Source organism: Notolepis coatsorum (assembly GCF_963971535.1).
Source record: "Notolepis coatsorum genome assembly, chromosome: 18".
NCBI lineage: Eukaryota > Metazoa > Chordata > Actinopteri > Aulopiformes > Paralepididae > Notolepis > Notolepis coatsorum.
This window is the reverse complement of record NC_140182.1, coordinates 69407430-69423441: the sequence shown is the minus strand read 5'-3', so window position 1 is coordinate 69423441 and position 16012 is coordinate 69407430. Positions and strand designations below refer to the sequence as shown.

The window sequence follows — 16012 nt, the reverse complement described above, 5'->3', positions numbered from 1 at the left end:
ACCTCCCCCTTTTTTCATAAAAAAATAATAATGCCACCCTGTCGACTACTCTCAGTAAATAACGACTCCAGCGTAACCTTTTGTCCTCAGTTCATCAGGTGTTTATTTTGTTCCTTTAGTTTTTTTTGTCCGTCAAATTTGGACGCACACCCCCCTGATAAGATCACATTGTGACGAGAAGTGTGACTGTTCAAAGTGCCGAATATGTGATTGTGAATCAAACGTCAACGGCTGAATTCAATGCAATTTTCGAATAGTCTATTATGCTAAATATGTCATTTATCACACCAAGCCCCCCCCCCCCCCCCCCCCCCCTTCCCTAATTGGTTCGGCAGCTTTGGCAATTATGTGTCTTATCGATGGCCGAAGAGCAAAACCTTCTATCTGCATAATTTTCATCTGCATGAAAATTGCATTCTGCAAGAAAACAACACGTACATTTTTCAGATAGGAGGTTTTGCTCTTTGGCCATTGTTATGTATTATTTTTTAAATCTGCTTTTTTTCACCACAAAGCAGATTTAAAAAAAAATTAATAAATTTAAATGTTTGCAGTCCCTAGATAATGTGATGTAGGAAAGGTTTTTTCCCCTCCTCTACCCCCTCCTCTACTCCCCCCTCAGGCTTTGTCTGATCTCTCCCCATGCTGTATTCTACAATATGTCTTTTGCTTCCTGTTACATCCTGAGCAATTCGTCGGTACATGGTTTTCCAGACCGCGGTAGTGCTCTTGACTATCAGTATATATATATATATATATCTCCTACATCAAATACGGTTTTCATCCTCTAAAATACCACAAACCTTTTTGTGATCTTATCAGGGGTGGATATTTTTGGATTATACATATAGCTTTTTACAGAGGCACTAACTAAGATTTTCAATCACTGGCAAGGAGGACTGTGCAGACTCAACACTGTACTACGACATGGAATAAGATAGTAGATTAGATTAGATTCAAATGTATTGTCATTATACAGTACAAGTACAGTACAACGAAAATAAGTTTGACATCCAACCAAATGTAACAGTAAAGTGCAATAGTAATATACAATGTACAGGTGATTAAACTGGGTATAAAATATATAAATGAGTATAGTGCTAATCAGATGTATGTCCAGAGTTGTAGTATTAATATGTACAGTGATACAGGTATAAAGACACTATGGTAGTAAGTCATACTGGCCAGTAGCGTAACTAGTAAGAGTAGGTAAGGGATATGTACAGATATAGATACAGTATAGTATCTACAGATATGATGGGTAAGTAGTAATTTAGCGGTTGAGACTACACAGTCCTCTCTCCAAGTGATTGGAAAAGCTTACTTAGTGCGTCTTCATAGTTTTTTTGTTTTTTTCTCTCTTTCATTTCTGACATGAAGAGCTCCACTGTTTGCCATTAACAAACTAATGATGTCACTAACTGCCTCACAGGACTCCTGTCACCGGCCACCTCTCACTCAAGCTTTGTATAGTCAGCACTTCTTAGCCACAGTATCGATGGAATACGCTGCGGTATCAACTGAGTCACAATTCTCACAGCGCCGTGCTCCGCAATATTACTATGCAAGGAGACGCATAACATATTGTATTCACAAAAGGAGGATGTTAATTTGTAGTGCTGACTATTGCAATGCAAAAGTGATCACCTTGAATATGCATGTCTGTGTGTTTATTTAATTACTTTTAAACTTTGTGTTTAATTATTTGTTTGTTTATTTATTTTTGTCAGCTACAGTAAAACATATATATATTTCCATAGATAGTTAATGATATTCCATAGATACTTGATGATATTCCATAGATACTTGATGATATTCCATATATACTTAATGATGTCCCATAGATGCTTAATGATATTCCATAGATGCTTAATGATATTCCATAGATACTTAATGATATTCCATAGATGCTTAATGGTATTCCATAGATGCTTAATGATATTCCATAGATGCTTAATGGTATTCCATAGATGCTTAATGATATTCCATAGATGCTTAATGATATTCCATAGATACTTAATGATATTCCATAGATGCTTAATGGTATTCCATAGATGCTTAATGATATTCCATAGATCCTTAATGATATTCCATAGATGCTTAATGATATTCCATAGATACTTACCGTAATGATATTCCATAGATGCTTGATGATAAGTGTTACAAGCTATATTATACTTGGCTATAAACATGAAGACGAGAACAAGAAGAATTATTCCGAAACAATTTGTTAAGATTGACCTTTGACATTGTGGTCAATAACATAACATCATCTTGTCTTACGCTGCCTCTGCTAGTTCATACGCCCTGAATATATTATGACACTAACCGCCCATCTCCCCTCAAGGCGGACACTCTGTTTAACCGTACTAAGGTGACTGATCTCGCCTCTTGACTGTGTTTACTATCTCTAACCCCCTGGACCTCTACATCCAGTGTCAGACCTTTGATTGTGTGTGTGTGTGTGTGTGCGTGTGCGTGTGGGTGTGTGTGTGCATGTGTGTTGTGTGCGTGTGCGCTTGTGCGTGTGTGCGTATGTGTGTGTGTGTCTCCCTCCTGTAGCCCACAGCCTTGCCCCAGCAGAACTTCCCCATGCACGTGGCAGTGCCGGTCTCAAACCCCAATGCCATGTACCAGTCAGGAGGGCCTTTGGGCGCCCAGGCGCTGGCAGCCGCCGCGGCCTCTCTGAGTGACAGCGGGATGCTCTCCCCCCCTCAGGCCTCCCTACACAGGCATGTGGGCTCCAGTGGAGGTCCCCAGAGGCCAACTAGCACCGGCAGTGCAGGTCAGTATCACAACCCTGATGTGTTATTGGTTAAAGGCCCAATCCGTGCTCTTTTTTTTTTTTACCATAATCAATGTGAGGTATATTCACGTACACTCTTTTTTTTTATTATTGTATCTGTAGATGGAAAACTATTTGGAACTTTCTTAACCCATTGTGAATACAAATATGGATCTATTATTTATATCATTTATATAAATATTACCAACGGAAACATGAAGATACAGAAAATACAATTGAGAATACAATTAAAAACTCATATTTACCTGTTAGTCCTTGTATCAAGAGCTCAGTCAAACTACTAGTGACTGAAAACATGTCTCCATTTTCTTATTATTGGTGGTGGGGCTATCCATTTGTTTGCGTTTGGTTCACTGATTGGGCCTTTAAAGTACCCTGCTGGGTAAATAACTGTTTCATGCTTCTGTCTTTGCCAGGTCTCCCATGCAAAATATATCCTTGATCTCAATGAGAGTAATCCAATAAAATTAAAATTAAATAAAAAAGTAATACAAACTCAGGACCATTCATATCCCTGTTGATATGATGATTTCAGACGTCTCTCTTTAGAGTTTAGATCCATAACATAATTGTAACAGGCACAGCTTGAGTGAATGGAACGGATGAGGTGTGGGATGTGTACCGGAGGACCCTGAGGTCAGGTTAGCACCTCCAAGCAAGTGACTATCATGCTTCACACCTAGTGGGGTTCTCAGCATCGCACTTGCTTCTCTGAAATGTGACATGATGTCAGTCTACACACCAGTCTTTGTGTGGGTGGTCAGAGGCCAGTCGAGGGGAATTCTGCAGGATCGAGACATATAGAGGCTTCATTATGCTTAGGAACCATGCAGAAAGGTGTGACATCCTGTTCGACCAGGTTTGATGAAGTAATCTTCTTTTGGTTCAACACTGGTTTCAAGAGGTGCATTGGGTGTGTTGAATCATATCCTCATGGAGTGAGTTGACTTGTATTATATTATAATTCTTCATTCTTCATATGATCCATATGACTTACAGTAACTGCATCCCTTAAAACCATCGACTCGATTGGTTGCACAAAGTGAGTGAGGCTAAGATAATCGATCAGTTCCATTCAGTTTATTTGCATATATAATAAGACATGTACAAAAATAAATGACTAGTACAAAGGTGGAAAGTAGCCAATTACATTCACTTGTTACTGTAATTGAGTAGCTTCTTTTGTGTAATTGTACTTTTTTGAGTAGTTTTCATTTTATTTTACTTAAGTATATTTTGTTATTGTAAGTATTGGACTTAGTTTAAATAGCATTTGTTACAAAATGAAAATGCATGATGAGTAGGCTAATGAGGAGAACAAGCTGGTGCTAAATCAGTGTAAAGAGATGGACAAGCCAGAAAGCAAAGCAGCAGAGATAAATCCTACTGAATTCCCATCAACTCGGATGAAGTTGAACGTGGATTATGTGATTCCCTGGCCACATCATAGAGAATCAAGGGGCCACTTCAGCTTCAAGTAAGCAGGCTTAGGCTACTCAAATATATAAGCTAACGTTAGCTAAAAAACGCTCATCCATCTCAGTGGTGCTTTGCGTTAGCCTGTTTGTCTCGCTAGCTCACTGAACTGTTTTAATGAGCTTGATTGCTGATCTACCAGATAGTGAGCTTGTAACATTGAATAACGTATGACACATATCGTGCCAGTTAGGGTATCTTGTGTATACTGCACCTGTGCATACTGTTTACTTTACTTACTCAAAAGAATATATATATTCAGATTCTAAGTGTTTTATTGCCCATATTTATTGTAACGTATAATACTGATAGGGCATACAGACCCTCATATGCACCTTTGATTACACTGTTTACTTGCTCGTATTCTATATTCAGAGTTAATTATATAGTTTACACTGCTTATTTTTATCTGTACCATAGCCAGGATCAAGGCCATTCTCTCCCCCTCAGACCTGGAAAGAGTAATTCACGGCTTCATATCCTCACGCTTAGACTACTGTAACTCCCTGTACCTGGGGCTAAATCCACCATAGCCTGTCTACAACTCCCCCAAAACGCTGCCGCTAGACTGCTCACAGGTACCCGGAAGAGAGCTTACATCACCCCTGTACTTGCCTCCCTCCACTGGCTCCCGGTGCGCTTTAGAATAGACGTCAAGGTCCTTTTATTGGTTTACAAAGCCCTAAATGGTAAGGCCGGCTGCTTACCTAGCAGACCTCCTCACCCCCTATACCAACGCCAGGGCCCTCAGATCGGCTGATAAGGGTCTCCTAACCACCCGTAGGTCTAACTTCAAGTCTAGGGGGGATGTGTTTTTGCGGTCGCAGCCCCTGACCTCTGGAACAGCATCCCCATGTCCATTAAATCTGCCCCCTCCATCGAGTCTTTTAAATCAAAACTCAAAACCCACCTATATCGCCTGGCCTTCCCTGACTCACTTTGACTCTTGCCTTACTTGTTGACGTGTTGTTCTGTTTTTCTTTGGTCTATCCGTTGATTGTTTATTTTTTCTGTTTATTTTATACTTTTCTTTGTTCTTAGCTTAGCTATGTGAAGCACTTTGTTTGACAAGCGTCATGTTTAAACGTGCTATATAAATAAATTTGATTGATTGATTGATTGATTGTACTATTTCACTGCCTATATTTGTGTCTTCTACTATTACCCTGCCCATACATTCATCTCCCCTCCCCCCTCGCCCATGCTGCTATGACGCCCGAATTTCCCCAAGGGGATCAATAAAGGAATATCTTATCTTATCTTATCTTATCTGATCTGATCTTATCAGGACTAGGCATTTAAATAAATGTTATCCCTCAGATCAAATAACGTGAATTTCAGTCAAATCCAAAAATTTACTTTAGGGCGGCCAACGTATGCCATGAAGGTATAGCAGCATGGGGAAGGGGGGAGGGGGGAGGGGGGGTACAGGTATGGCCAGGGTAATAGTAGAAAGACATAAATATAGGCAATACAATTATATAATAAGCACTGTAAACAATATAATTAACATGGAAGAGTACAAGGCTTCAGTCTATACTTTGCGCAAGGCTGTTAAACTTGCAAAACGGACGTATGCTGACAAAATGGAGGCACAAATGGCACAGAATGACACAAGGGGCTTATGGCGGGGACTGAGGACGATAACTGACTACAAAGTCAGCGCCCCCTCAATGGGGAGCGACGACGCCTCTCTCGCGGACAAACTCAACTCTTTCTACGCTCGGTTTGGTGCAGACAGTGGCGCCGCTAGCTCAACGGCTAGTGACGTCACTGGCGCGCCGGCTGTTGTGGAGGGGCATCCGCGGGGGGGGCGGGGACGCTCTCTCATTGTCGGTACACAGTGTGAGAAGAGCATTTATGCAGGTGAACACCAGAAAAGCTGCTGGCCCAGATGGAATAACAGGACGCATACTTACGTCCTGTGCTAACCAGCTAGCCCCTGTGTTCACCACCATATTTAATCGATCCCTGGCGGAGTCAGTGGTCCCTGCCTGCTTCAAGATGTCTACCATTATCCCGGTACCAAAGAAACCCTCCCCAACAGGTCTCAATGACTACAGACCGGTGGCACTCACCTCTGTGGCCATGAAATGTTTCGAGAGGCTGGTCAAGGATCACATTTGTGCCTCCCTCCCCAGTGATATGGACCCTATGCAATTTGCATTCAGGCCAAACAGGTCCACTGATGATGCGGTCTCCCAAGTACTGCACAGCACCATCTCTCACCTAGACCGCCAGAAGGGGGGCTATGTGAGACTGTTGTTCATTGACTACAGCTCAGCGTTCAACACCATAGTCCCCACCAGACTGGTGGACAAGCTGATCGAGCTGGGTCTGAGCTCCGCTCTGAGCGCCTGGATACTGGACTTTCTGAGCGAAAGGCCCCAGGCGGTCAGGGTGGGGGGCCAGACCTCCAACACCATCACCCTGAGCATCGGGTCCCCCCAGGGCTGTGTTCTGAGCCCCCTGCTGTACTCACTATACACACATGACTGTGTGGCCAAGTTCAGCTCCAACTCCATAGTGAAGTTTGCGGACGACACAGTGGTGGTGGGGCTGATCTCTGACAACGACGAGAAGGCCTACCGGGAGGAGGTTGAGGTACTGGAACGCTGGTGCCAGGACAACAGCCTGCTCCTGAACATTGGTAAAACCAAGGAACTGATCGTGGATTTTAGGAGGAGACAGCAGGAGACACACACACACCACTGAGGATAAACGGGGCTACCGTGGACAGGGTGAGCAGCTTCAAGTACCTGGGGTCCACATCTCAGAGGACCTGACATGGACAACACACATAGACTCAGTCGTAAAAAAGGCGAAGCAGCTCCTCTACCACCTGAGACAGTTAAGGAAGTTCAAAGTATCTGGGAAGATACTCCAGTCCTTCTACTCCGGAGCTGTAGAGAGCATCTTGACTGGAAACATCACTGCCTGGTATGGAAACAGCACGGCACAGGACAAGAAGGCCCTACAGAGAGTGGTGCGCTCAGCCGAGCGTACCACGGGTATTGCACTACCAACCCTGCAGGTCCTATACAACAAGAGGTGCAAATCCAGAGCCTGCAGGATAATGAAAGACCCTCACCACCCCCAACAACAGCCTGTTCATGCTGCTGCGGTCAGGCAAACGCCTGCGAACACCAGTAACTACGACAGAGAGACTTCGGCTCAGCTTCTTCCCCCAGGCCATCAGAGCCTTGAACACTGAACTCTCCACACACAAGCACACATGAGCACACACACAACACACACACTGTACACGCTCACACACTAGCAGCCACTTTAACATGAGCACACACACACTCATTCTGCACACGCTCACACTTATGGTCACTTTACAGAAGGAAAGGTCACTTTAAGAATAGTATAGTATAGCTTGAGATTGTAAAATATAGCATTGTATAGCAGTGTACATAAAGACCCAGTGCCTCATCCGTAGCTAACAGTGTATTGCACTACCACAGGACCTAGCATGTCCTACCATGCTCTGTAAATAACTCATGTACAGATACCGATATGCCCTACTTTGTTACTTGTTATTGCACAATGTCGTTCTATTGGATTCTTATTATATATTACTATTGTAATTATGCACATCGTTGCGGGCAAGACCCCCCGCATTTCATTGTATACTTGTATGCCGTGACAAATAAAACTCTTGTATCTTGTATCTTGTATCTTGAACTCTGTATTACTATCTACTATGCTAATATGTCTATACTACTATGCATGCAATACTGCCAGAGTTTTACCCTTCCTGCTGACTTGTTGTACACAACTTCTACAGTAAGTCACTTTGGATAAAAGCGTCAGCTAAATGACTAAATGTAAAATGTATAACAGATAACAACCTATATGACAGGAATGAAGAGGACGGCCTGAGAAGGAGGGGTTTAAAACAGCATACAAGGGGATTGACTGTTCCAAGGTAGATGACAATAAACAGCTTTTCTATTCTTTTTGAAGGTCTGTTGGGATAGGGTGGTCATATTGGAAGGTAGCATGTTCCAAATGACAGGGCCTCTATACAGTAACCTAAACTAGAGGTGGAAGAGGTTGATGACGGTTCCTAGTCGAGTAGTTATTGTAATTGGAAGATGGACTAAAGTACAGCCACAAAAAAGGAGGGTAACGTATCACTAAGGGGACCATGAACAAATTGGGCAATTTGTAGAGAGTTCATCTGGTAAATACTTAGAATTCCAACTAGGTTAAAGAGAGGAGTTGAATGATCTCTATTATAATAATAATAATAATAATAATAATAATAATAATAATAATAATAATAATAATAATAATAATAATAATAATAATAATAATAATAATAATAATAATAATAATAATAATAATACACTTTATTTATCCAAAGTGCTTCACAGCAGTGATATAGACACAAAATGGACATAGGCATGAAATGAGCATAAAGTTGGCACAATTATAGACAGGCATAAAATGAGCAGATAATTGACATTAAAACCTCCCTGAAAATGTGTAATAGATTTCCATCATTAAAATCTATAAAAAGGATTGTAATAAGATGTCTGTGTTAAAATGGTTCCTGCACAGGTCCCACCCACCTCCAGGGTCTGGGGCCCCACTTGTATTGGGACTCATGCAAAATAAAAGCACTGTATAAAGTGCAGACATAGAATGAGTATAAAAATATACTGAATAAGACCAGTGCAATAGTGCAGTGCAATCAAATAGTTATCAGTCTGGATGCAATGAGTCCAAGCAGCAGAGTATTAAAAGGCTAAGGTCAGTTTTTAACTTACTTTTGAAAATATTTTGAGATATAGCCTGCATGGGTAATCATGCATTGTTTTTGTTTTGTCTTGTGAGCACTAGCTCAAGCAATGTTACAGTAGCTGAATGGATAGGACATGGAATGTTATAAAATAACACAGGTGGTTATTTATAAGAGGTCTACTTTTGCCAGTAATTCTAATAATATTAGAATCTAATATTATGTCTTTGCTATCTTAAATGATTCTATACTTCTGTGAGGTCTCCATGTCAGTTTATCATCAATAATTTCAGAGAACGGGTATTAAGTCAATATGAATTTGAATATCATGGGTATTTCCGATTTTTGTATTTGGGCCAAATAGTAGAGAATATGTATTTTTTTCTTTTACGTTCAGTAATAATTCATTGTGATCATTTATTGATCTTAAGCCAGTCCATAGAGTTGAAGATAATGAATACCTTGTCGGCTACGGTTCCTTGTGGAACGCTGTATATCCGGTTCTTCCCTTTTATCATACGTTCCACGCGGCCTGCCGTCTCCCAAAAGCACATCGTCGAGAGAACACCGTCTCCCTGTCGGCCCGCCACGAGTTAGATCCGCATGCTGTTTTCACGTGCGCTCTGGCATCTCCATCGCTGCTCTCCGAGGCGGCAGGAAGGATGCAGATGGTTAATCATATCATTCTGTGCATCTCATTAGGCGCTGCGCTGGATACCGCGCTGGACCCCTCTGTGCCAATCGGCGCGGGCACCAGCCCAGCGGGCAGGTCCTCCAGGGGCGACTCATTAGCTGTCTGTAGCTCTGGCCGACAGGCCCCCTGCTTGGCTCGCTAGCCAGCGCTACCGTCACGTGTCTGTGACTCTGGTCCAAGGCCGCTCTCGCAGCCGCTCGATTGGCTGTGGCTCGGCCCCGTTTCTACGGGGAATAAACACGCTTTACTCCCATGCATGTGGACGTTAAGGAAACGTGTGATACTCGGATGTCTCGGAGATGGGGAACCGGCTCTCACGGCTACGGTCTCATGGCGTGGACATGTTTGTGCTTGATCGGTTAACCAGGCCTGACAATCAGTCGTCCAGTCGGCTCTGACAGGTAAGTAAACACAGGGCTTCCTCTAAGGTCGTCACCTCCATCCAGCCGTTCCTCCTCCTCCTCCTCCTCCTCCTCCTCCTCCTCCTCCTCCTCCTCCTCCTCCTCCTGCTTCCTTCCCTCTATTGACAGGTGCATCTGTTTCCCCCGGTACCCCCGGAGGCCCTTCCTTATAAGGCCGGGAGAAGGGTCCGCAAGACACCTCGACCAGCATAACCCCCCTTATTCATCCCCCCTTAAGTCCTCGGCACACAACGGCCGGACAGCACATTTGTGCATTGGCCGCTATGCGAGAGAGGCGGAGGCATGTGGACTTTAACCCATTCCTCGTCTCTCGCAGCCCTGCCGCGTCCTGCACGGTCTCAGGAAAAGAGACACATCATTCCGTCATCACACAGCACTACGTTCAGTACCCCCCCCCCCCCCCCCTCCTCCTGACATAGTGTCACTTATAGGCTATAGAAGATCACTAAGACACATTTAGCCCCGATATTGGATTACGAGTAGATGTTTGATGAGGCATTATGGAGGCCATTGAAGTGTGCCTCGGTTTATGCACAGCACTCTGAACCCTGGTTAAGTGGCGACTTTGGGGTGTGGCGTTGGGGCTTGGGGGGGGGTTAGAATCCTCTGCCAGGGGGCTGTCAGCATTTGGCACAGTGAGAGGAGGCTGCAGCTGTTGTTTGTACCAACAGTGTGGTTGGTGGTGGAGCGGCAGCAGTACAGACTACAGGGAAGGCGCTCCAGCCTCCCTGTCAGATGACCATTCCTGACATAGCTCCGATTTTTCACAAGCAGCAGCTATGGGCAGAAGAGAAATCTTCCAGAGTGCCCAGATGGAATGCTGTGCTGTCTCTCGCTCTCTCTCTCTCTCTTTCCCTCTCTCTTGCTCTCTCTATCTCTTTCTCTCTCTCTTGCTCTCTCTCTCTTTCCCTCTCTCTATCTCTTTCTCTCTCTCGCTCTCTCTCTCTCTCTCTCTCCTCCTTCGCTCTCTCTCCCCCTCCTTTTTTCTCTCTCTCTTTCCTCTCTCTCTTCTATATCTCTTCCTCTCAATCTCTCTCTCGCCCCCCCTCTCTCTCTCCCCTTTTCTCTCTCTATCCCTCTCTCCTCTCTCTTCCTCTCAATCTATCTCGCCCCCCCATCTCTCTCTCTACCCCTCTCTCTCTCCCCCCTCCCTCTCTATCTCTCTTTCTTTCTCTCCTCTCTCGCTCTCCCTCTCCCCCCCTCCCTGTCTCTCTCTCTTTCCTCTCTCTCTTCCTCTCAATCTCTCTCTCGCTCTCTCTCTCTTGACCCCCCTCTCTCTCCCCCTTCTCTCTCTATCCCTCTATCCTATCTTTCTTCTGCTCAATCTCTCTCTCGCTCTCTCTCTCTCACCCCCCCCTCTCTTGCCCCCCTCTCTCGCCCCCCTTCTCTCTCCTATCCCTCTCTCTCTCCCCTCCCTCCCCCTCTATATCTCTATCTCTCTCCTTTATCTCCCCCTCCCTCTCTATCTTTCTCTCTCCCTCTCTATCCTCCTTCCATTCTCTATCTCTCTTCCTCTCTCTCCTCTCTTCTCTCTTTATCTCTCTCTTCCTCTCTCAATCTCTCTCCTCCTCTCTCTATCTCCCTCCCTCTCTCTCTCCCCCTCCCTCTCTCATCGCTCGCTTTCTCTCTATATCCACTCTATCTATCAATCTCTCTCTTTCTTTGCTCTCCCCCCCTCTATCTCCCCCTCTCTATTCCTCTCTCAATCTCTCTCTTTGCTCCCCTCTCTCTCCATCTCTCCCCCTCCATCCCTTCCTCTCTTCTCTTCTCTCTCTCTCTCTCCCTCTCCCTCTCTATCTCTCTCTCTCTATCTCTCTCTCTCTCTCTCTCCTCTCTCTCTCTCTCTCTCTCTCTCTCTCTCTCTCTCTCTCTCTCTCTCTCTCTCTCTCTCTCTCTCTCTCTATCTCTCTCTCTCTCTCTCTCTCTCTCTCTCTCTTCTCTCTCTCTCTCTCTCTCTCTCTCTCTCTCTCTCTCTCTTCTCTCTCTCCCTGGTGGTATGATCTCAGAGGGAGGCTTACAAGCAGTGAGAATGCCCCTGGGACGTGTTCCGGATCACTGCTCAGGCCCAGGGAGCAGCAGTGTTGATGGAGACGCTCAATGCCAGTTCCTTGACGGACAAAATTGAAGAAAAGTTTGTTCTGTATGTGTGTCTCACTGCAGCGCGTCTTCAATTCTAACATATCGGTGGATCATAAGGCTCTGTTACTAGTGATTAATACTTGATGTGATTGTGGGTCGTTTTATTTTGTATTCTGATTGAAATCGCCTGCCTTGCAAGCATGATGTAGCCTAGACGGCACGTGTTTCAATATTCTTGGGGAGATCTTTTCCGGTTTTCAGTTCTGTCTGATGTTAGCCATCTGTTTGACTCTCGTCTTGCCCCTGGCTCAACAGTGATTCTAAACGCATTACACCACCCTAAAATAATGATGAAAACAAAACAAAAAACAGCAACAACCTCTCTGATACACACAGTATTTTTCTGCTCTCAATCAGTAAACCAATTGAGAACAGGATAGACATTACGACGCATAACGTGTATCACTGTAGGCCGGTTCTATAATGATACACAATGCTCATCTTTACTGAGCCACTCACACTAATAACAAGACATCTTCCTTCCTTGGTGAGCAGTAAAAATGAAAGCTTGACAGAATGGGAGGGGATGAGAGAGAGAGAGAGAGAGAGAGAGAGAGGAGAGAGAGAGAGAGAGAGAGAGAGAGAGAGAGAGAGAGAGAGAGAGAGAGAGAGAGAGAGAGAGAGGGAGAGAGAGAGAGAGAGAACGAGTGAGTTGAGAGTTGAGAGAGAGAGAGAGTTGAGAGAGTTGAGAGAGAGAGAGAACGAGTGAGTTGAGAGTTGAGAGAGAGATAGAGTTGAGAGAGGGACAGAGGAGAGAGAGGGGGGATAGAGAGATAGAGTTGAGAGAGAGAGATCGTCCTTTCTGTTATGCAACGTGCCTGCAAGCTGTGCAGCTCCCTTCATTAATACTGGAGAGTTACAGGCCCTTGAAAAGCAATTACAAAGCATGTGTGTGTGTGCCAGAAATGTATACCATCATCGCCTATCAATCGTGTTACTGGAGCATCTGTAGGTCTGCTTTCTGTCAGTGATCTCAATGGAACTCCACTCGAGGAAAATAAAAGTCCTTGTGTTTTATGTACCCCGTGCCGACTGATTGTGGATCTGTTTTAATGGGGGTGCTTTTATATGAAATATGTACTCTACAAAAGAAACCACAATGTATATTTGACTCTATTTTAAACATTACATTACATCTGAAACGTTAGACTTTGAAACAAATGCTCAAGTAGACGGTAAATTGACTGCATTTATACAGTGCTTTTATCCAAAGCACTTATGCCTCACATTCAGACATTCACACACCGATGGAGGAAGCAACCATGCAACCATGCCAACCTGCTCATCGGGCGCAACTAGGGGTTAAGCGTATTGCTCAAGGACACTTTGACACGCAGCCGGGAGGAGCCGGAATCGATCCGGGAACTGTCTGATTACCAGACGACTGCCCTACCTCCTGAGCCACTGTCGCCCCCCAAGTCAAGTGTTCCTTTATTAATCCCCTTCAAGTGGGGGGGGGGTACAGGTAGGATAGGTAGTAATAATAATAGAACATAGAACAAAGTGCAAGTAGTAACGATAATAGTAGTAGTAGTGAACAGCAGTGAGTGGCAGCAGTGAGTGGCAGGGTTTAATCATACAGTAATAGTGATGACGGTATACATGGTCCAAACCGTCATCGAGCTGGTGTCGAATGTACTCTGTGATTTCATGAACTTGTTGCAGTATACGGGAGGTTAGTGGAATAACTGGCACGTCACTCCTTCTGGAGGAGTGTGAGGGAGGGGATCCCTCTTGTCAGCACACATTTTTATGAAAATCTGCAACATGACCCTCCCTGCCATCCTCCTTGTTCTCTCTGAACAAATTGCTTACTTTGTCTCCCTAATCCTACAGTTTCTATTTCATGTGCCAACACTACCAGACTGGACAGACTCAAGGTTTTCGGTCCAGGCTCATCGATTGGCTCTGTTATTAGAACCATTATAGCTATTAGAGCTTCACAAACCTCTTTTCAAATCTCTTTTTATTCGCTTTCTTGATGGAACCTGATGATCCAGGGATGTTTGACTACTGACAGACTAGCATCACTTGCTGCGTGGTGTATTCCAGTGTGTTCCTGCTAGTGTTGTCACGATACTGGAATTTCGACTTCGATACGATACCTTGAAAAGTATCGATACTTTCGATACTTTCAATACCAAAAAAAAATCTATATGTATCGATACTTCGATATTTTTGACAACACTAGTTCCTGCTGTATTCCAGTGTGTTCCAACTTCCTGGTGTATTCCAGTGTGTTCTAATCTAGTGTATTCCAGTGTGTTCTAATCTAGTGTATTCCAGTGTGTTCTTGGTGTATTCTAGTGTATTCCAGTGTGTTCTTGGTGTATTCTAGTGTGTTCTTGGTGTATTCCAGTGTGTTATTGGTGTATTCTAGTGTGTTCTTGGTGTATTCCAGTGTGTTCTTGGTGTATTCCAGTGTGTTCTTGGTGTATTCTAGTGTGTTCTTGGTGTATTCCAGTGTGTTATTGGTGTATTCTAGTGTGTTCTTGGTGTATTCTAGTGTGTTCTTGGTGTATTCCAGCATGTTCATGGTGTATTCCAGTGTGTTCTTGGTGTATTCTAGTGTGTTCTTGGTGTATTCCAGTGTGTCCGTGGTGTATTCTAGTGTGATTTTGGTGTATTCTAGTGTATTCCAGTGTGTTCATGGTGTATTCCAGTGTGTTCTTGGTGTATTCTAGTGTGATTTTGGTGTATTCTAGTGTGTTCTTGGTGTATTCCAGTGTTTTATTTGTGTATTCCAGTGTGTTCATGGTGTATTCCAGTATGTTCTTGGTGTATTCCAGTGTGTTCTTGGTGTATTCTAGTGTGATTTTGGTGTATTCTAGTGTATTCCAGTGTGTTCTTGGTGTATTCCAGTGTGTTGTTGGTATATTCTAGTGTGATTTTGGTGTATTCTAGTGTTTTCCGGTGTATTCCAGTGTGTTCTTGGTGTATTCCAGTGTGTTCATGGTGTATTCCAGTGTGTTCATGGTGTATTCCAGTGTGTTCTTGGTGTATTCCAGTGTGTTCATGGTGTATTCCAGTGTGTTCATGGTGTATTCCAGTGTGTTCATTGTGTATTCCAGTGTGTTCTTTGTGTATTCCGGTGTGTTCATGGTGTATTCCGGTGTGTTCTTGGTGTATTCCAGTGTGTTCTTGGTGTATTCCAGTGTGTTCTTGGTGTATTCCAGTGTGTTCATGGTGTATTCCGGTGTGTTCTTGGTGTATTCTAGTGTGTTCATGGTGTATTCCAGTGTGTTCATGGTGTATTCCAGTGTGTTCATGGTGTATTCCAGTGTGTTCATGGTGTATTCCAGTGTGTTCATGGTGTATTCCAGTGTGTTCATGGTGTATTCCAGTGTGTTCTTGGTGTATTCCAGTGTGTTCATGGTGTATTCCAATTCCAGTGTGTTCATGGTGTATTCCAGTGTGTTCATGGTGTATTCCAGTGTGTTCATGGTGTATTCCAGTGTGTTCATGGTGTATTCCAGTGTGTTCTTGGTGTATTCCAGTGTGTTCATGGTGTATTCCAGTGTGTTCTTGGTGTATTCCAGTGTGTTCTTGGTGTATTCCAGTGTGTTCATGGTGTATTCTAGTGTGTTCTTGGTGTATTCCAGTGTGTTCATGGTGTATTCCAGTGTGTTCATGGTGTATTCTAGTGTGTTCTTGGTGTATTCCAGTGTGTTCATGGTGTATTCCAGTGTGTTCATGGTGTATTCCAGTGTGTTCTTGGTGTA

At 43.9% G+C, this 16012-nt stretch overlaps 1 protein-coding gene across 4 annotated transcripts in view; it reads left to right on the top strand.

The window, feature by feature from the left end:
- Positions 1–16012, top strand: part of mef2aa (myocyte enhancer factor 2aa) — a 185979-nt gene that overhangs the window by 140155 nt on the left and 29812 nt on the right. For all 4 annotated transcript variants that reach the window (XM_084335430.1, XM_084335428.1, XM_084335431.1 and 1 more), the window contains one exon: positions 2563–2785. In XM_084335430.1, the coding sequence (XP_084191556.1) occupies positions 2563–2785 (223 nt within the window). The remainder of the gene's footprint in view (positions 1–2562; positions 2786–16012) is intronic.